At 68.2% G+C, this 20,363-nt stretch overlaps 2 protein-coding genes across 2 annotated transcripts; both read left to right on the plus strand.

Annotated features, from left to right (window-relative positions):
• Positions 1-6,148: 6,148 nt before the first annotated feature.
• Positions 6,149-12,380, plus strand: TRIM3 (tripartite motif containing 3; the record flags this gene model as incomplete). The annotated part of the gene is given in 18 exon segments (XM_084284376.1): positions 6,149-6,178; positions 6,180-6,280; positions 8,267-8,468; positions 8,471-8,506; positions 8,573-8,724; positions 8,813-8,993; positions 9,092-9,746; positions 9,749-9,814; positions 9,889-9,992; positions 10,059-10,112; positions 10,114-10,227; positions 10,295-10,325; positions 10,328-10,345; positions 10,348-10,461; positions 11,169-11,239; positions 11,346-11,423; positions 11,425-11,487; positions 12,023-12,380. Coding segments are annotated over 18 exon segments (2,223 nt in total). The 3' UTR covers positions 12,176-12,380.
• Positions 12,381-13,116: 736 nt separating this feature from the next.
• HPX (hemopexin) lies at positions 13,117-16,710 on the plus strand. The gene is given in 11 exon segments (XM_084286972.1): positions 13,117-13,210; positions 13,348-13,418; positions 13,609-13,689; positions 14,111-14,265; positions 14,525-14,678; positions 14,799-14,914; positions 14,916-15,012; positions 15,340-15,447; positions 15,740-15,870; positions 16,184-16,328; positions 16,432-16,710. Coding segments are annotated over 11 exon segments (1,350 nt in total). The 5' UTR covers positions 13,117-13,145; the 3' UTR covers positions 16,659-16,710.
• The last annotated feature ends 3,653 nt before the right edge of the window (positions 16,711-20,363 follow it).

The following is a 20,363-nucleotide window of genomic DNA, read 5'->3' on the forward strand; positions in this document are numbered from 1 at the left end:
CCCCTGGCAGCTCCCCGACCCTGAGCTCTTCATGCTGCTGCTCACGGAGGTGCCCAGGTGGGAGCTGGGGGAGCCCCACGTGCTGGGGGGGCCGTGTCCTCACCCCGCTCACCCTGCCCTTGCCCCCAGCTACACCCAGCGCCTGGAGCTGCTCGTGCTGCAGGAGGAGTTCTTCCCTCGGCTGAGTGCCCTGCGCGGCTCCATCCAGACCCTGACAGATGCCGCCACGGGTGAGTCGTGCCGTGGGGTGTGGGAGCACCGTCCTGTGCCCTGCTCACCCTTTGCCCCCTCCCCAGAGCTGCTGGAGTGTGAGGAGCTGCACACCATCCTCCACCTCATCCTCAGCACGGGCAACCACCTCAACTCGGTGAGCTGGTGCTGCGGGCGCTCCCACCCTGCGCTCTGCAGGGCTGTGGTGACTGCCCTGCTCCCATCCCAGGGCGGCTACGCCGGCAGCGCTGTTGGCTTCCGCATTGCCTCGCTGCTGAAGCTGCCTGACACCAAGGCCAACGAGCCAGGCATGGACCTGCTGCACTTCGTGGCCATGGTGAGCTTGGGCACGCTGCCCCTGGGGATGGGCTTACAAGTGAGGGGCTTGTTCATGGCAGAGCACTGAGTTCATACCGAGAGCTTCTCCCTGCTGAGGGGTCCCCACACCCCTTGCTCCTCTCCCTGGCCCTTGGAGCAGCTCCAGGCCTGGCTGCCATAGGCATGGTCTCACTGCCTGTGCTGCTCTTCTGCTCTCCTCAGACCTGCTGTCAAACCCCACCACCCCAGCAGTGGCATCTGTGATTCTCATGTGCCACCTTGGGCAGCAGCAATGTGTGCTGCCTCAGCTCCAACTTGGGCTGCCATGAGGTGCAGCAGGAGCAGGGGCAGTGTCCCCACATGCTGCGCTGTGTGCCTGCAGCCTCCCGCTCCCTCCCCTGCCATGCCCAAGGTCGTTCCCATGCCGCCCTAGCTGAGATACACCCAGCCTGCACATGTGGAGGAGGCTGTTTTCCTTGCAGATGCACTCCAGCACGTGTTTTAGCTCATGCACTCCCTAGTTCTGTCCATGTAGAGCCAGTGCTGCCCTTGCCTCTGCCAGTATGCATGCTTACTCCCCTCTGCTTCCATGCTGTCCCTTGGCATTGGCCTGTTCCTCTGGGGCCAGGTGTGGACCCTGCTGCCACTGCTGCTACGTATCCCCCAAAATCCCCGTGTGCCCTCGAGGCTGTGTCTGTCATTTCCAGCACATCTACTATTTGCACAAGTTGCTTTCAGTGCAGGCGTTAACAGTTAGGTTGTGCCCGCACCATCCTCGTGTTGCATCCGTCTGGGGCCCTGGGGGTGTACGCCCTGCTCTGGCCACCAGCCCCACGGGGAAGTGGGCAGCAGCTGCTCTGCTCCGTGGGGCTGCGGCTCTGCCTGGCAGTGAGGGTGCCCCCTCGACTATCCCGGTGCTGCGGGGGCCGTGCTCTGTCTGCCGTGCCCCGCAGGAGGCGGCGAGGATGCAGAGGGAGCTGCTGGACTTCCCGAGCAAGCTGCCGCACGTGGGCCCGGCCTCGCGGTAAGGGCTTCCCGGTTCCCGGGACGCGCGTGGGCCCTGCCCCGGGACGGGCGCGGTCCGCGTGGGGCCGGCACCGGGCGCGGGGCGAGGCGGGGCCGTGCCACGGGCGTCCCGCGCCCCGCAGGATCGAGCAGGCGGAGGTGGAGGGGGAGCTGCGGCGGCTGGCGGGGCGCCTGGCCGGGGCGCGGAGCCTGGGCGCGGCGGGGCTGGGGCCGCGGCTGCCGCCGTTCCTGCGGGCGGCCGAGGAGGAGCTGCGCGGGACGCGGGCGGCGATGGAGCGGCTGCACCGCACCGCGGCCGCCGCGCTCGACTTCTACTGCGAGGAGGCGGCGCCGGGCGGGCTGCAGGAGCTGTGCGCGGTGCTGCACGGCTTCGCGGGGCGCTTCCTCGGCGCCGTGCAGGTACCGGCCCGCCCCGCCCGCCCCGCGCCGCCGCCCCCCGGCCCCCGCCGCTCCCTGACGCCGCCGCCCCCCCCCCCCCCCCCGCAGGAGAACCGGGCGCGGGAGCAGGCGCGGCGGCGGCGGCAGCAGCTGGAGCTCCAGCGGCAGAAGCGCCGCTCCGTCGCCTCCTGCTCGGCGCGGGACGCGGAGCCGGGCGCCCCCCGCCCGCTCCCCGCCCTGCCGCCGCCCTTCGCCGCCCCCCCCGGCCCTGCAGCGGCGCCACACGGCCCCCGAGCTGCCCGCGCTGCCCGAGCCGCGGGGGGGCCCCGAGCCCCGGCCGCCCGAGCCGCCCGCCCCAGCCCCCGCGCCCTTCTTCGGCCTGGCCGGGCTCTTCCAGCGGAAGGGGCCCGGCGCCCCCGGCCCGGCCCGCGCTGCCCCCTCCGAGGGCTCGGCGCTGCTCGGCTTCCTGCGGCGCCTGGCAGCGGGGCGGGCGCGCGGGGCCCCCCCCCAGCTGAGGGCCCGGCGGGAGCCGGGGGCTGCCGGCGCCTACCCCGAGCCGACCGGGTTTTATCCTTCTCCGCGCGCGTCTCCTTTCCGAGTGTCAATAAACGTTGTGGGACCCCCCCTCCGCTGTGGGACCCCCCCCTGCTCTCCCCCAGCCCCCTCGCCCGCTGCCGGCCCCCGTCCGGCCGCTGTCAGCGCGGCGCAGCCCCGCGGGCGTTCCTCGTGCCCGGCCGCGCCCCCCCGGCCCAGCTGCGCTCCCCCGCTCACTGCGCCCTTTGTTGTGCCCCGGCCGTGCCAGGCCGTGCGGGGCAGCTGGGGGCGCCCCCCCCCCCCGCCCCGTCCCGGCCGCCTCCCTCTGCCCCCTCCCGCCCCCTCGCTGCTGCCCCGGCTGCGGAGAGGGGGGAAGGGGGGCACTTGGGGACCGCCAGCAGCACTCGGAGGTGGCCAGAGGGTAAAGGGTGCAGGGGCTGGGCGGGGGGCTGGGGGCAGCTGGAACCTGGGCAGAGAAACAGTGCGGGGGGCTTGGAGACCTCGGGAGGCCTCTGGTCCAACCACCTGCATGGGTTGCTGTGGGGTCAGACCACGCTGCTCATGGCTTTATTCAGCAGCATCTTGAAAACCTGAGCAGATGGAGGCTGCTCAGCCTCGCTGGGCAACCTGCTCCAGTCCTGGACGGTCCTCGTGGGAAAGCCTTTCCAAAGATCCAGCCTGAAACTCACATTTCTGCCTCTGTCTGTGGGCTCTCCAGCCTGCAGCACTGTGCAGAGCCTGGCTCCGGCTCCTCAGTAACCTCCCTGTAGGAGCCATCAGGTTGCTGCTAGGTTGGAAGCTTCTCTCCTGAAGGCTGAGCAAGCCTCAGTCTCTCCTTGCTCCCTCCTCACAGGGCAAGTGCTCACAGCATCACAGAATGACAGAATGGTTGAGGTTGGCAGGGACCTCTGAAGGTCATCTGGCCCAACCCCTGCTGAAGCAGAGCCACCTAGAGCAGGCTGCCCAGGACCATTTCAAGGCAGCTTGTGAAGATCTCCAGGGCAGGAGATGCCACAGGCCTGCGTTTCATCACCTCCTCAGTAGAGAAATGCTTCCTGATGTTTAGACAGGTTCAGCTCATGACCACCCCCCTGCCCTCCCCCCTGAACTCGGGGTCGTTTGTTGAGGTCTTTCACGTGCTGGGGGCCCAAAACTCATAGCAGTGTCCAGATGTGGTTTAACAAGTGGAGAGGGGGCTGATCCACCCCGGCCTCTCATCTGTGCCCCCATACACATGGGCTGGGTGCTGTCAGGCTCTCCTTGCTGCCAGGGTGTCCTGCAGCTCCTCATCCTGCCTGCTGCCCATGAAGACCCCCAGGGCATTTTCCCCAGGACATCTTCCCCAGCTGGGCAGTCCTGGCTGGTGCTGTTGCAGGGCTGTGTCCTTCCTGAAGTAGGGCTTGGACTAGTCCCTACCGCACATCACACCGTTCCTGTTGGCCCTTTCCTGCAGCCTGCTCAAGGCTCTTGGGGTGGAGTCTTGCCCTGGTGATGGTTTTCCCAGCCCAGTGTCACCCTGGCGCAGTTTCCCCAGCCCGGTGTCACCCATAACCTTCACGAGTGGGCACTGCCTGCACTGGGCCATTGCTGAAGATGTTCAGCAGGAGAGGGCCCAGGGCTGAGTCGATGGCGCTGCCGTGTGGGGCAGCACGGGTGGTGGGGACAATGGCAGGGTGGCGGGTGGCGGTGCTGTGCTGGTGGCGCGGTGGGAATGCCGCCCAGCCGGTTCCTCTGCGGAGGCCTGGGCAGCCCCAGGCCTGGGCCGTGGCGCAGAGGTGTTGGTGGGGATCGGCCCCAGCAGCACCCATGGGACTGGGGCAGCAGCCCACGCACTGAACCACCCCGCGCCCGCCCCGCTCCTCGCCATCGGCCGGCACCTGCAGCGCCAGGTCCTGGGGCTGGGGACTCTCCCGGCCCCACCGGCGAGGACCTGGCCGTGCCTGCATGGCTCCGCCGCAGAGGTGAGCGGCAGCGGCGCGGAGGAGCTGGGGGGCGGTGGCAGCGGGGGGGGAGCAGCGGGGTCAGCGCGGCGCTCCCGGCACTGCTGCGCCCCGCGGGGGGCCGGGGCAGGAGGGCAGCGGGGGGGGCAGGTGGGCGCCGCGCCCCCCAGCACGGCGGGGCTGCGCGACCCCCCCCGCGGCCAGCAGCAGGCTCCGGCCCCGGGGCGGGGGGCGCGCACCCCCTCTTCGGCGGCGCCCCCGCTCGGGGCTGCTGTCGGGGCGGGATGCGGTTTGCCGTGGCGACAGCCGGGTACCCCCGGGATGCGGGGGGGGGGGCGCGCCCGGAGCCCCCCCACTGCAGAGCCACAGCCCGGGCGCGACCATTCGTGGCGGGGGAGGCGGGGGGGGGCGTTCCCGCGGGTCGTCCCACGGCGGCGCGTGGGGACCCCCCCTCGCGGACCCCGCGTGGCGCCGGCGCGCCGCACAGCGCCCACGGCCCGCCGCCCGCCCCGCGGGGGGGGTCCCGGGGGGATCCCCGCGCGAGGCCGCGGTGCCGGGCGCCCCCCCCCCCCCCGCAGTGGTGCGGGCCGCTCCGGCAGATGCGGCTGCGGACCGTGCCCAGCCCTGGCGCAGTCCCTGCCGCGCGGGGCCGAGCCGAGCCGAGCCGAGCCGCGGCGATGCGCCCTGCCGCCCGCCCGGCACCGGCTGCCCGCGGCGGGGGCTGAGCCGAGCCGAGCCGAGCCGGGCTTGAAGGTGACAGCGGGGCCGAGGGGCGGGGCGGGGGGGGGCAGGACGCGGCTGGCACGGGTGGGGCCGGCACGGCGCTGGCACGGGTGGGGACGGGGGGCGGCCTGCGAGGGGATGCGGGGGCGGCGCCGCCACGCGTGGGGGGGGGGGGGGGCGAGCGCGGCCGGGGGTGCGGAGAGGCCCCGGGGGGGGGCACGGGGTGGGGGGGGTGGGGGGGGTGGGGGGGCAGGGCCGGGCCCGCGCCATCCCGGTGCCGGTGCCCCCCGTGCCCCCCCCGGGGCGGGGCGGGGCGGGCGGTGACGTCGCGGTGCCGGGCCCGCACAATGGCCGTCGGGGCGGGGCCGCGCCGGGGCCTGCAGCCGTTTGGCCGCCGCAGCGCCGTGAGCGGGGACGGGGCGGGGGGGGGGGGGGCGGGCGGCGCCGTGGGGAGGGGGCGCGCGTGGGGGGCCCCGCGGGGCGCGGGGAGCGCGGGGCGGACGCGGAGCCTCGGAGCGGGGCGGGGGCAGCGCAGAGGGTGCGTGCCGGGACCCCCCCCCCGCGTGGGGTCGGGCACCCGTGGGGCGGGGGGGGGCGGCGCTGTCCTTGGTGGGGCGCGAAGGTGCCGGGCGTGGGCCCGGGCCCCGGTCCCGGAGCGGCTGGGAGGGGGCGGCCCGTGGGGCTCCGTGGGGCGGGCGGGGGGGTGGGTGGGTGCTCTGCGTGGGGGGCAGCGCTCGGTGGAGGGGGGGAGCCCGCTGCCCCCCCCCGGCTCCGTGCTGTGGGGCTCGGCCGTGGGGCGCTGTGTCTGGGGTGGTGGGGGGGGGCGGCCCTGCTCGCCCTTGCCTGCCCCATGGTGTGTGGGGCGAGGGCTGTGGCCGCCCCCGAGCCCTGCGGGGTGAGCGCACGCTGCGTGCCCAGCCCACGGGGCCGGTGTGGGGCTGGGGGCGGCGTGGGGCTGCTGACCCCCTGACCACCCCCCGCCTCCAGGCTGAGCGCCGCGGGGCCACGGGAACGCCGCCATGGCGAAGCGGGAGGCCAGCGCCAGCCCTGGTGGTGCGGCAGATTGACAAACAGTTCCTGGTGTGCAGCATCTGCCTCGACCGCTACCGCAACCCCAAGGTGCTGCCCTGCCTGCACACCTTCTGCGAGAGGTGAGGCCCTGCCCCACGGTGCCCGTCCACACCCCACCGCGGGGTTTGCGCTCCCCACTGCAGTCGTGCCGTGTCCCCTCTGTGCCCCACTGCACCCACAAGGTGCTGCGCCGCATGCCATGGCATCCCTGCTGCATCCCCGTTGTGCCCCACTGTATCGCTGCTGCGTCTTGGTGCATCCCCGCTGCATCCCTGCTGTGCCCTGCTGACCCCAAACCGCATCCCCACTGCACCCCCCTTTATCCCCATTGTGCGCTGCTGCGTCCCTGCTGCACCTTGTTGCGCACCCATTTCACCCACACTGCATCCCCACTGCATCCCCTCTGTCCTGCTGCCCCCAAACCCCACCCCCACAGCATCCCTGTTGTGCCCACTGCATCCCTGCTGCGTCCCTCACAGCATGCCCACTGGCTCCCTGCTGTGCCCTGATGCTTCCCCCCTGCAGCACACTGCATTACCCACGGCACTCACCGTGTGCTGCGCTGCATCTCCTGAAGCACTCTCCCTCCCAAACCTCCTGACAGAGCTGAACCGGGGTCCCACCGCACCCCCAGTGCCTGCTCTGGGCGTCCAGACCCTCATGGGCCCCCTGCATCCCAATGCTCCCCACTGCAGCACCCCCGCCTGCTGCCAGGGCCCCACTGCATCCCTGCTGTGCCCCCACTGCATCCAGCTGTGTCTGTGCTGCACCCCGAGCCCCACTGCACCCCCTTGCCGTACCCCATCCGTCTGTACTGGCTGCTTCCCCCACTGCACCTCCTGCAGGTTGGCTGGGTCACTGCGCCCCGTAGCGTTCGTGCTGCATGCATGTACCTGCAGCGCCCTCACTGCACCCGCGCTGTGCCCAGCTGCATCCCCTGCACCCCCCTCCCGCAGCTCCCGCAGGAGTGGAGCTGGGGCTGCTCTGTCCCGCTGCATCCCCGCTGCCCCCAAGCTGCACGGCACTACGTTCCCACTGCCCCCTGCCGCATCCATGCTGCCTTCAGGCTGCATCCCCACCATGCCCCCGTGGCATCCGCGCTGTGCCCCGCTGCACTGCCCACTGCACCCCTGCAGTGCACTGCTGCCTCCAGGCTGTGCAGCACCCCATGCCCCTGCACCCTCACTGCTCTGCACTGCAGCACCCCGTGCACTGCCCAGGACACCCCCATGCCCCCAGGATGCCTGCCCCCCATCAGCCAGGGGGGAGCAGAGCCCCACTGCACGTTTCGAATGCAAGATGGGGTGAAAGCCCCCCACCTGGAGGCGGGGGCCACGCTGCCTCCAGAGCTCTCATCCCATGGGCAGTGGGGTTGTTTCTGCCCCACAGTGCGGGGTCTGGCTGGGGGGGGGGCTGCGGCATGGCTGGGGGCTCTGTTCTGATGTCTGCTCTTTCTGTGCCCTCCAGGCCCCTGCCAGCACCTGGCGCTTCCCTGTCCCTGCCCTCATGGTCCCATTCCATCCCATCCCATCCCATCTCTGTCTGTCTGTGGGTCTGGCCCCATGTCGGGGTCCAGTGGCCAGCTCTCCATTGGCACTGCAGCGCTGTGCCCCCCTCATCCCCAGTTGTCCTGCTGTCTGTCTGATACCCCAGCCCTCTCCCCATGCACCCTGATGCACCATGGCATAGCCCCTGTGTCCATCCTTCTGCCTCGTGTCTGTCTGTTCCCCCAACCCCTTCCTCTGCCCCCGTCCTGTGCACCCTGAGGCACTGCGGTGCAGCTCCCCATCTGCCTGTCCTGCTGTCTGCCCTTCCAGTCCCTTCTTCTCTTCATACCTTATGCTCCCCAGTGCATGCTGGCACAGCCCCCATCCCTCCGTCTGTCCCCAGCCCCATCCCTGCCTTCTGCCCTGTGTGCTTCTGTGCACCATGGCACAGCCCCACGTCCGTCCTCCTGTCCCCCCAGTCCCTGTCTGTCTGCCCAGCCCCATCCTGCTGCCCCACACACTGCCCTGCGCCTGCGTGGTGGTGGCCCTGACCCTCTCGTTGTCCCCGTTCTGCCCCAGGTGTCTCCAGAACTATATCCCGCCCCAGAGCCTGACCCTCTCCTGCCCCGTCTGCCGCCAGACCTCCATCCTGCCCGAGCGGGGCGTCGCGGCCCTGCAGAACAACTTCTTCATCACCAACCTGATGGAGGTGCTGCAGCGCGACCCTGACAGCCGTGGCCCCCACCCTGGCCAGGGGCTGGACCCCGTCAGCGCCGTCACCCGGGCCAGCCCCTCTCCTGCCCCAACCACGAGGGCAAGGTGGGTCGCGGGGTGGGGGGGGCAGGGGGTGCCGGTGATGGGGGGCCCTGAGTGCCGGTGCCGCAGGTGATGGAGTTTTACTGCGAGTCCTGCGAGACAGCCATGTGCCACGAGTGCACGGAAGGGGAGCACCGGGAGCACGTCACGGTGCCGCTACGCGACGTGGTGGAGCAGCACAAGGCGGCCCTGCAGCAGCAGCTGGAGGCCATCAGGGGCAGGTAGGGGGGTACTGGGGGGGGGCATGGTGGGGGGAGTGGGGCCCCGGGGTCCCCGGCCGCGTACCTGTGCCCAGCCCCGGCTCTGCAGGCTCCCGCAGCTGGCAGCCGCCATTGGGCTGGTGTCAGAAATAAGCCAGCAGCTGGTGGAGCGCAAGAACGAGGCCGTGTCCGAGATTGGCAGCACCTTCGAGGAGCTGGAGAAGGCTCTGCAGCAGCGTAAGGGCTTGCTGGTGCGGGACCTGGAGGCCATCTGCGGGGCCAAGCAGAAGGTAGCGCTGCCTGCCCCTGCCGTGCTCCCCCAAGCCGCCACTGTCACGGCACGGCACCTGCAGGGACGTGGCTGCCGGTGACCCTGCCGTGTCCCCAGGTGCTGCAGGCACAGCTGGACGCGCTGCGCCAGGGCCAGGAGAACATCCTCAGCAGCTGCGCCTTCACCGAGCAGGCGCTGCACCACGGCACGGCGCCCGAGGTGCTGCTGGTGAAGAAACAGATGAGCGAGCGGCTGAGCGAGCTGGCCAGCCAGGAGTTCCCTGAGCACCCGCACGAGAACGACCAGCTGGACTACGTGGTGGAGACCGACGGCGTCCGCAAGTCCATCCTCAACCTGGGCGTGCTCATCACCACCAGCGCCACGGCGCACAAGACGGTGGCCACCGGCGAGGGGCTGCGGCACGCGGTGGTGGGACAGCCCGCCTCGCTCAGCGTCACCACCAAGGACAAGGACGGGGAGCTGGTGCGCAGCGGCAGCGCCAGCCTGCGCTTCCAGGTGACGGGGCCGGACGGCAGCGTGGCTGAGAGCGAGGTGCTGGACAACAAGAACGGCACCTACGAGCTGCTGTACACACCGCGTGCCGAGGGCGACTTCATGCTCTCCATCCTGCTCTACGGGCAGCCCATCCGCGGCAGCCCCTTCCGCGTCCGCGCCGTCAAGGCCTGCGACGTGCCCCCCTCCCCGGATGATGTCAAGCGCCGCGTGAAGTCTCCCAGCAGCGGACACATCCGGCAGAAGGCCGTCCGGCGCCCCTCAGCATGTACAGCAGCGGCAAGAAGAAGGAGAACCCCATCGAGGACGAGCTCATCTTCCGTGTCGGTGAGCCGTGGTGGCGGCGGGGGCCGCGGGAGGCGCGGGGGGCGCCGCTGACGGCTGCGTGTCCCCCCCCACAGGGAGCCGCGGCCGGGAGAAGGGCGAGTTCACCAACCTGCAGGGCATCTCCACCTCCAGTGCCGGCCGCATCGTGGTGGCCGACAGCAATAACCAGTGCGTGCAGGTAGGAGCTAGTGGCGCTGCCGCGGCCCCCGGCCCCCGCCCTGCTGAGCCCCCCCCGGCTCCCCAGGTGTTCTCCAACGAGGGGCAGTTCCGGCTGCGCTTCGGCGTGCGGGGCCGCTCCCCCGGGCCAGCTGCAGCGCCCCACCGGCGTCACCGTGGACATGAACGGGGACATAATCATCGCCGACTACGACAACCGCTGGGTCAGCATCTTCTCCCCCGAGGGCAAGTTCAAGGTGAGGGGGGGGCCGGGGCCGGGGGGCAGCGATTCGGCGCCCCCTCTGATGTCTCTGCCTGCCGCAGACGAAGATCGGGGCTGGGCGGCTGATGGGCCCCAAGGCGTCGCTGTGGACCGCACGGGCACATCATCGTGGTGGACAACAAGGCCTGCTGCGTCTTCATCTTCCAGTCCAACGGCAAGCTGGTCACCAAGTTTGGGAGCCGCGGCACGGCCGAGCGGCAGTTTGCAGGTACACTCGATGGTAATACACCGATGGGCAAGTTCCCTCTTCCTTACTGCATGCCTTTGGCTGCCCGCTGGCTCGGGGCCGGGCCGGGTGAGTACTGCATGCCTTCCCTGTGCCGGTGGGAGCCGACCCAGCGGCACCGCGGCACCTGGGGCTGGGGCCGGGGTTGGTGTGGGCTCTGGGCTCGGGTGGTGGGGCTGGTGCTGGGGCCCGGGTTCTAGGTTCCAGTGCAGGGTCTTCTTCTGGGTCTTGGCGCTGGTGGGGGTGGCTGGGCTCCGGGTTCCAGTTCTAGGACCTGGGTTCTGGAGGGGGTGCGGGTTCTAGGCCTTGGTTCTAGGGTCTGGTTTGGGGTTCTGTTTCTGATGCTGGGGCTGGGCTTGGGTTCTAGGTTCTGGTTCTGGGTCCTGGATCTGGGCTCTGGCTCTGGGTCCTGGCCATGGTCTCTGGTTCTGCCCCGGCAGCCGGGGCACTGGGTCCCCCCTCAGTTCTGGGCTCCCCTGGGACCCCTCTGTAGCCACCCCAGGGCCATGCACTACCTGCACTAACGCCTTTGCAATGGCCTCATGGCTGCCTGTACACACTAACCCCACTAATCTGTGCTGGCGCTGGTGCTGGCACGGCGCCGGGGCATCCCCGTTCCCATGGGCAGGACCCCTGTGCTGGGCGCCCGGTGTCCTCATCCCCACCTGGGCTCAGCGCTGCTCCCCCAGGGCCCCACTTCGTGGCGGTCAACAACAAGAACGAGATCGTGGTGACGGATTTCCACAACCACTCCGTGAAGGTGAGCCTGGCATCGGCGGGCAGTGCCAGCGGCGCGCCCAGCGCCGTGCCCGTCCCGCTGTGCCACTGGCCCCCGTGCCAGCAGCCACTGACACCCTCGTCCCCAGGTGTACAACGCGGACGGTGAGTTCCTCTTCAAGTTCGGGTCGCACGGGGAGGGGAACGGGCAGTTCAACGCCCCCACGGGGGGTGGCTGTCGACGCCAATGGCAACATCATCGTGGCCGACTGGGGCAACAGCCGCATCCAGGTGGGAGCGCGGCCCCAGCACGGGGTCCTGCCTGCGGGGGGCTGGGACAGCCCCATCCCTGCCCCACAGCCCATTGCCAGCAGGGGGTCCTGAGCAGAGAGCGGGGTTTGTGGCCCTGAACAGTAACTTAACAAAGGGTAGATCGGGGAGCAGAGCAGGGACAGGGTGTGCACCCACACGGGGGGGTCACTAGGGTGGTGACAAGCTCTGTGCATCCGTGGGGACTGCTGGGACATCTGGGGCATGAATGGTGAGTGTGCCCATGGCGGATACAGGGGCTTGGAAGGGTGTGTGCCCACGGGGACCCACTGGGGTGCGGGTAGGGACCTCATGCCCATGGGAAGCTGCAGGACAGAGATGGATCCTCGTGCCCATGGGGGCCCTCATGGTGGGGATGGGACCCTGGGGCTGCTGGGCAGGGCTTGGACAGCCAGGGCAGGGCCAGGTCCCCGTGTCTCTGGGACCTCAGGGGCAGGGATGGGTGCATGGGAGGGCGCAGGGCCGGGGTCACAGCGTGCTCTGCCACCACCTGCAGGTCTTTGACAGCTCAGGCTCCTTCCTCTCCTACATCAACACGGCGGCCGACCCGCTGTACGGGCCGCAGGGGCTGGCGCTCACCTCGGATGGACACGTGGTGGTGGCCGACTCGGGCAACCACTGCTTCAAGGCCTATCGCTACCTGCAGTAGGGGCGGCGGGGACCCGGGGGGCAACGGTGCTCACCCCACGCGGGAGCCCCCACCGCCCGCGCTGCCCCTCTTGTGCACTTTATCCCCACGCCAGGGCGGCCGGGCCCAGAGCAGGGGCAAGGACGGGCATGGCTGGCGTGGGGCGGGGGTGGCCGTGTTCCCCCCACAGCAGCGCCCGCGGGGCTCCCTGAGGTGCACGGGGTGAGGGGGCCGTGGGGCGGGCATGGGGTGGCCTTGCAGCCCCCCGCAGCCCCCTGCTGCCGCCACGCGCCCGGCTGCGCTCGCACGCTCTGTATGTACAAAATAAAGTATTCTGAGGGTACCGTCGCCCCCGGAACGTGTCACCGGCTGCGGCCCCCCCATGCCACGGGGGTCGGGGCCAGCGTCCCACGGGATGGGACAAGACCGGGAGCTCTGCCGGGATGGGTGCGCCCTGGGGACCTCAGGACTGGGGGGTGGTGGTGGGGTTGGCAGTACCGGGGGTCCTCCGGGATCTGCGGGGTCCGTGCCCCCCACCCATCCCCCGCCTCTTTGCCCCCCCCGCCGTGCCCCGGGCTGCCCGGCACAGGTCGGGCTGCCGGCTCCTGCCCGCGGGGCCGTGCCAGAGCAAACAGAGCCGGGTCAGGCGCTTCCCAGCACGGGGGCAGCTGATGGGAAGGGGCTGGCCCGGGGCCAGAGCCACGCACCTGCGGGGGGGCCCGGCCCGGCCCTGCCCTGCCCCGAGCGGGGGCTGCCCCGGCCCCCACCGCGCCGCGCCCCCCCGTGTACCCCCCCCCCCCGGGTTGCGGTTTTCTTCCCCCCTTTTTCCTCCCCTTCCCCCTGACCCCCCTCGACCCGGTGCGCCTGCCCCGGCCCCCCCGGCCGAAGGTTGCGCGGGGCGGTCCGTGTTGAGCAATGGGGCAGGGAGGTTGTGCAAGGCCCCCCCCTATATATAGGGCCGGCGGCGGCGGCGGCGGGGGCCGCGCTCACCATGGGGGTCCCCGCCGCTGCCCTCTGCCTGGCCGCCGCCCTGGCCCTGGGGTGCGCCCGACCCCTGTGAGTGGGGGGCGGCGGGGGGCGGGCGGGGGCAGGGCTGTGGGGCCGGGGGGATTGTGCGGGGCGGGGGGCTGCGGGGCCGCTTGGGAGGGGTGCGGGGCCGCCCCCGTCCCCAGGACCCACCTGCCTGTCCCCAGGACCCACCGCAAACCCGATGCGCCTGGAGGAGGGCACCCCCACGGGGCCGAGCCCCTCGGCAACGACACTGGTGAGAGCCCGTGGGGCGGGGGGAGTGGGGGGGGGGCGCAGAGGTGCGTGTGGGGTCACACAGGCAAGGGGTGGGGGGGTGCGGGGTGGGGTCCAGGCACAGGGTGCCATGGGGCACACCAGGAGCTCTGGGGCAGCAGGCAGCACCCAGGGGTCCGTGCCAACCACCTGCCTTCCCCCCCCACCCCCAGACCTGTCCCAGCTCTGCGGGGACAAGGGTGGCTTTGACGCCGCAGCGCTGACCGAGAACGGCACCATGCTCTTCTTCAGAGGTGGGGCTGGGGCGCGTGGGGCTGGGGCACGGGAGGAAAACGTGGTCTGGGGGGCATGGGGCTGGCATCAGGAGTGCGGTTACGGGCTGGGGGGAAATGGAATCGGGGGAAGTGGGCGAATAGGAGGGGTGTGGGTGCTGGGGGAGTGGGTCTGGCACTGGGAGCTCTGGAGGGGAAGTAGGGGGGAAGTGTCCAGGGGAAACGGGGGGAGCTGGGGTCTGTGGGGGCAGATCACGGTGGGGACCGGAGGATACAGGGGATGTGGATAAATGAGGGGTGGAGGTGGGGTCCTGGGAGAAAATGGGGGGGGGGTTGCTCCCATGCCAAGGCTGGGCTAGGAGCAGGGCTTTGGGGTAGTGCAGGGGGGCAGCGCCAGGACCCATGCCAGCTGCTGTGGGGCAAGCACGGTGCCCCTGCACAGGCACGGAGGTCTGGGAGACCTCACCGCGGGGACCCCTGCCCCACGGCCACCCCCTGGCTGCGTCCTGGCTGGAGCTGGAGGGCCCCGTGGACGCAGCGCTGCGCATCCATCGCCGCAAGCACCCTGAGGAGCACCAGAGCCTCTACCTCTTCCAGGCACGGCTGCGGGCTGGTCATCCCGGGCTGGGGGGCTTGGGCTGGGGGGCCTCCCGGGGTCCTGCTCCCTGGGGCCGGGAGGATTAACCCTGTGCTGATCCCTTGGGGTTGGCCCGTTGGGTGGGTGGTGCTGGCAGGGACAGTCCTGGGGTCCCATCCCACAGTCTGGGTGCTGGGGTCTTCTCTGGGACCAGCCCTGTGGGGCTGGCTGGGGACACGGCTGAGACCGGTGGGTCTCAGGCTGTGGGGCACGTTGCAGGGCGAGCAGGTCTGGGCCTACGCTGGGGGGCAGCTGCGCCCTGGCTTCCCCCGGCGCATTGGGGACGAGTTCCCGGGGGTCCCCGGGGGCCTGGACGCCGCTGTGGAGTGTCATCCCGAGGAGTGTGGCGGGGAGACCATCCTCTTCTTCAAGGGTGAGCGGGGCCCGGCTGGGAGGTGGTGGCGGGGGGGCACTGTGGGGTGGGGGGGCTGGGGGTGGCTCAGGTGCTGGGGGCTGTGCTGAGCCGGACGAGCCGTGCCGCTCCCGTGCGCAGGGGACAAGGTGTTCTCCTTCGACCTGGCGTCGCGGATGACAAAGCAGCACACGTGGCCGGGGCTCGGGCCCTGCGACGCGGCGCTGCGCTGGCTGGAGCGCTACTACTGTCTGCAGGGGGACCCAATTCCAGCGCTTCGACCCCGTCACTGGCGAGGTGCCCCCCGGGTACCCCCGTGACCTACGCGACTACTTCATACCCTGCCCAGGACGAGGTGAGGGCCCCTTCTGGGACCGTCCCAGGGTCCCACGTCCTGGGAACCCCTGCCCTGGGCACCATCCCGTGGTCCCATGCTGATGACCTGCACTCTGGGGACTCATCCTGGGGACCCGCACCCTTATGACCTACCCTTGCGATGTGCACCCCGAGGACCCCTCCTCTCCTGCAGGGCCCTGACCCTGGGCACCTGGGCTCCAGGACTATGGTGGCCAAGGGACCCCAAGGTCCCCCCCTGCAGCAGGGTCCCTGCTGGCTGTCCTGGGGTCCCCCCGTCTCCATACTTTTCCCTGTTCCTGCTGCCACTGCTGCCACTGCCCTACAGGCCATGGTCATGGGAATGCCTCCTGGGGGGACGCCGGTGACCGCTGCAGCAGGTTGCCTTTCCAGGCCGTCATCTCCGATGACACCGGCCGCATCTACGCCTTCCGCGGTGAGGGGTGCTGACGGGGGCCATGGGTCGGCTGAGCCTGCAGCAATGCTGGGGCTGCAGGGCCATGCTGTGGGGTGGAGGGCTGTGATCCTGGATGCTCTATGGGGCCACGGGTTGTGGGCTTGGCTGTGCCGTGGGGCTGTGGGATTGGGGAGGTGTGGGCTGTGGGAAAGAGGGTTGTGGTCCAGTCTGCACCGTGGGGCTGTGGGGCAAGGGGAAGGGGGCTGTGGGCCATTGTCTGCGGGGCAGGGGCAGGGCTGTGGGGCAGGGCCGTGGCTGACGCATCCTGCAGGCGGGCTGATGTTCCGGCTGGACTCGTGGCGGGACGGGTGGCACGCCTGGCCCCAGGGACACAGCTGGCCAGGGCTGCAGGGCGACGTGGATGCTGCCTTCGCCTGGGATGGACGCACGTACCTGATTCAGGTGGGACCCCCTCCCCATGCACGGGGCTGCTCAGGGACGTCACACCTGGCATGGGGGCTGCTGAAGGGATGTTGCTGCTGGCACCAGGGCAGGGGGAGGCAGTGGCACAGTGCCCCCCACGACTGCACTTCTCCCAGCCCCCACCCGGCACCTCCAGCCCCTCCTGAGCTGGCCCCAGCCGGGGGTCTCCATATGGCCCTCCCCATCCCTGATGTCCCTGCCTGCCCCATCCCTGTCCCGTGCCCTGTCCCTGTCCCCACAGACATTTGTGACCATCCACATGCCTGTCCCTCACCTTCACCACTCTCTGCAGGGCTCCCAGGTCTCCATCTACCTCTCGGGCCAGGGCCACCGCCAGGTGGAGGGGTACCCGAAGGCTCTGCAGGATGAGCTGGGTGTCCCTGTTGCAGACGCTGCCTTCACCTGCCCTGGCTCTGCAGAGCTCTACGTCATCGCAGGTGGGTGTGCTGGCACCGTTCCGGGGCCAAGTGTGGGTGCAGGGCAGCACCGGGGGTCCCCGGGCTGGGCCCCACAGCACCGGGTGACTGGCTGTGCCGACAGGGGACCGCATGCGGCGCGTGGACCTGACACAGACGCCGCGACACGCGGGCGAGCTGCTGCAACTGCCCCACGACGGTGTGGACGGCGCCATGTGCACTGCTGATGGCATCTTCCTCTTCCGCGGGGACAGATACTACCAGTACCGCAGCTTGGACGAGCTGCTGGGGGCACGCCAGCCTGCCCCCCCCAAGAGCATTGCCGTCGACCTCTTCCACTGCCCGCAGTGACCGCGGCCCCTCCTGCTGCCCCAGGATGCAATAAAAGCCAGGGAGTCCCCAAGGCCCTGCTCTGATCTGTCCCGGGGTGTTGCGATGGGGGAGGAGTGGGGGGATCAGCGCAACTGTGATGTGTCTTTTTCCCCATCCCATTGCCAGTCAATCCCCATCCCTCTGTGGATAACCGTGTGGGGTACCCCGCAGGGGCTGGGGGCTACTCCCCACGGGCCGGGGCACCCCCAGAGGCAGTGGGGTCCCCAGTGGGGTGCCCTGGGGGGGCTGCAGAGGAGTCCCAGAGGATGTGGGGGGGCAGCCCATGGCTGTGTTGGGCTGTGCCGTGCCATACTGCTCTGTGCTGTGCTGCACCACCCAGCTGTGTGCTGCGCTGACTGGTGTCAGGCTGTGTTCGCCCTGCCCTGCAGTGCTGGGTCAGACCAGAACGCACCGTACCGTACCGTACCCATACACGTACCACAGCCGTACCACGCCGTGCTGCACCTATCTGCTGGAGGGACAACCCAGCAGGGCATAAGGAATCCAGGAGGTTCCTAGAGTGCGTTAGTGATAACTTCCTTCTCCAAGCAATAGAGAAGCCAATGAGGAGAGGTGCTCCACTGGAGCTCATCCGCACCAACAAGGAGGGGCATGTTGGGAATGGGAAGATCAAAGTCAGCCCTGGCTGCAGTGACCAGGAGATGGGGGCTTTCAAGATCCTCAGGGCAACGGGGAGGGTGCACTGCATGTTCACAACCCTGAAATTCAGGAGAACAGACTTTGGCCTCTTCAAGGACCTGCTCAGAAGAGCCCTGTGGGATATGGCCCTGGAGAGGAGTGGACCCCAGGAAAGCTGTTTAGTATTCAAGGATCACCTTCTTCAGGCCCAAGAGCAGCCCATTCCAAGCTGGAAATTAGAGGCGGTCAGCCTCACCTTGATCCTGGGGAAGGTGCTGGAGCCACTCATCCTGGAACCATTTCTAGGCACACGAAGGGCAAGAACATCATCAGGAGCAGTCAGCATGGATTCACCAAGGGAAACTCATGCTTGACCAACTTGAGAAGCTTCTATGATGAAGTGACTGGCCTGATAGAAAAGGGGAATGTAGTGGATATAGTCTGCCTAGACTTCAGTTAAGCGTTTGACGCTGTGCTCCATAAGATCCTCACAGACAAGCTGGTGACGTATGGGCTGGATGGGCAGACAGTGAGGTAGATAGAAAACAGGCTGAATGACAGGACACAGAGTGTAATGGTCAGTGGTGCAGTCTAGTTGGAGGCCAGTAACGAGTCCTGGGGGTCAATACCATGTCCAGTCCTGTTTAATATCTTCATTAATGGTCTGGGTGATGGGGCAGAGTGTAACCTCAGCAAGGCTGCAGATGGCACAAAACTGAGAGGAGTGGCGGATACACCAGGGGGTTGTGCTGCCCTCCAGAGGGACCTGGACTGGCTGGAGGAATGGGATGACAGAAACGTCGTGGAGTTCACCAAGAAGTGCAAAGTCCTGCCCCTGGGGAGGAACAAGTCCAGGCACCAGGACATTCTGGGAGCTCCCAAGGTGGAATGCTCCCTGACAGAAACGGACCTGGGGGGCCTGGTGGACATAAAGATGCTGAAGGGACTGTACCATCTCTGATAGGAGGAGAGGTTGAGAGAGCTGGCACTGTACAGCCCGGAGAAGAGAAAGCTTGGGAATCTCATCAGTGTCTGTAAATACCTGAAGGGAGGGTGCAAAGATGTTGGAGCCCAGCTCTTTTCTGTGGTAGTGCCAGGACAAGAGGCAGTGGACACAAGCTGGAGCACAGGAGGTTCTGTCTGAACACCAGGAACCATTCCTTACTGTGTGGTGCACAGTGAGCCCATCTTCAGCAAATCTGCAGATGACACAAAACTGGGAGGGAGCAGCTGAATGGCTTGTGCTGCCGTCCGGAGGGACCTGGACAGGCTGGAGAAAAGGGCTGACAGGAACCTCCTGGAGTTCATGGGATCATAGAATATCCTGAGTTGGAAGGGACCCACAAGGATCATCGAGTCCGACTCCTGGCTCCCCAGAGGACTACCCCAAAATCAAACTCGATGTCTGAGAGCATTGTCCATATGCTCCCTGAACTCCAGCAGCTCGGTGCCGTGACCTGGGCAGCCTGTCCCAGTGCCCAACCACCTCTGGGTGCAGAACCTTTCCCTCACCCCCAGCCTGACCCTCCCCTGCCCCAGCTCCATGCTGTCCCCTCAGGTCCTGTCGCTGTCCCCAGAGAGCAGAGCTCAGTGCCTGCCCCTCCACTCCCCTCGTGAGGGAGCTGAAGGCCACCATGAGGCCTCCCCTTGTGAGGGGGCTGCAGGCCGCCATGAGGCCTCTCCCCAGCCTCCTATTCTGTGGCCTGAACAAACAAAGTGACTTCAGCTCCTCCTCATGCATCTTGCCCTCCAGACCCTTCCCCATCTTTGTAGCCCTCCTTTGGACGCTTTCTAATAGTTTTCTGTCCTTATATTGTGGTGCCCAAAGCTGCATGCAGCACTCAAGGAGAGGCCAGTGCCATGCCTGGGGCATACCTCCAGGTACCCTGGGGTACCCTTTCGGCTGCCAGGGCAGGCTGTTGACTTGTATTCAATGTGCTGACAACCAGAACCCCCAGACCCCTCTCTGTGGGGCTGCTCTCCAGCCTCTCGTCCCCCAGTCTGTACGTATAGCCAGGGTTGCCCCGTCCCATCTGCAGGACATGGCACTTGCTCTTGTTAAACTTCATGCATTTTGTGATGGCCCAACTCTGATTTGTCCAGATCTCTCTGCAAAGCCTCTCTACCCTCAGCAGAGTCAACAGCTCCTCCATCGTGTCGTCTAGCTCCTCCTAGTGTCGTCTGCAAGCTTACTCAAAACACCTTCAAGTCCTACATCAAAGGCATTTCAATGGAAACATCAAAGAGAACTGGCCCCAAAATGGAGCCCTGGGGAACCCCACTAGCGACTGGCCGTCAGCCTGATGTAACCCCGTTTACTAGCACCCTTTGAGCCCGACCCACCAGCCAGTTGTTCACCCATCACATTAGGTACTTGTCTAGCTGTATGCTGGACATTTAGTCCTGAAGGACACTGTGAGAAACCAAACGCTTTGCTGAAATCCAGAAAGATTACATCAGCTGGCTTCCCTTGATCAACTAGGTGGGTAACCTTGTCATAAAAGGAAATTAAGTTCTTTATGCAGGACCTTCCCCTCATGAACCTGCTGTTGCCTATGACTTTGTGCTTTCCAATAACTCCCAGAACAGTTTTCTCCATGATTTTTACCAGGCACTGAAGTGAGACTCAGGCCTGTAATTACCAGGGTCTTCTTTCTTGCCCTTCTTGAAAACTGGGACAACGTTTCCCAGCTTCCAGTCGACTGGGACCTCTCCAGATTCCCCATACTGTTGAAAAATAATTGTGAGGGGTCTTGTGATGACATCAGCCAGCTCTCTGAGTACCCTGGGATGGATCCCATCGGGCCCCATGGACTTGTGCATCGAGCTGGAGCTGGTTTTAAGCAGGAGCTGAGCAGCGCCCTAGCCCCAGGGGGGGTCCATCCCCATCCCCAGGAGGTGCCCTCTGGGCCCCAGGCAGCACTGCTGTGCCGGGCGGGTGCCGGAGCCCTGGCACAGGCTGCCCAGAGAGGGGCTGGGGGCTCCTCCGCGGGGGCTCCAGCAGCCGCCGGGACGTGGGGCTGGGCGAGCGGCTCTGCGGGGCCG

Source organism: Netta rufina, assembly GCF_964035555.1.
Source record: "Netta rufina genome assembly, chromosome: 1".
In the NCBI taxonomy this organism is placed as follows: domain Eukaryota; kingdom Metazoa; phylum Chordata; class Aves; order Anseriformes; family Anatidae; genus Netta; species Netta rufina.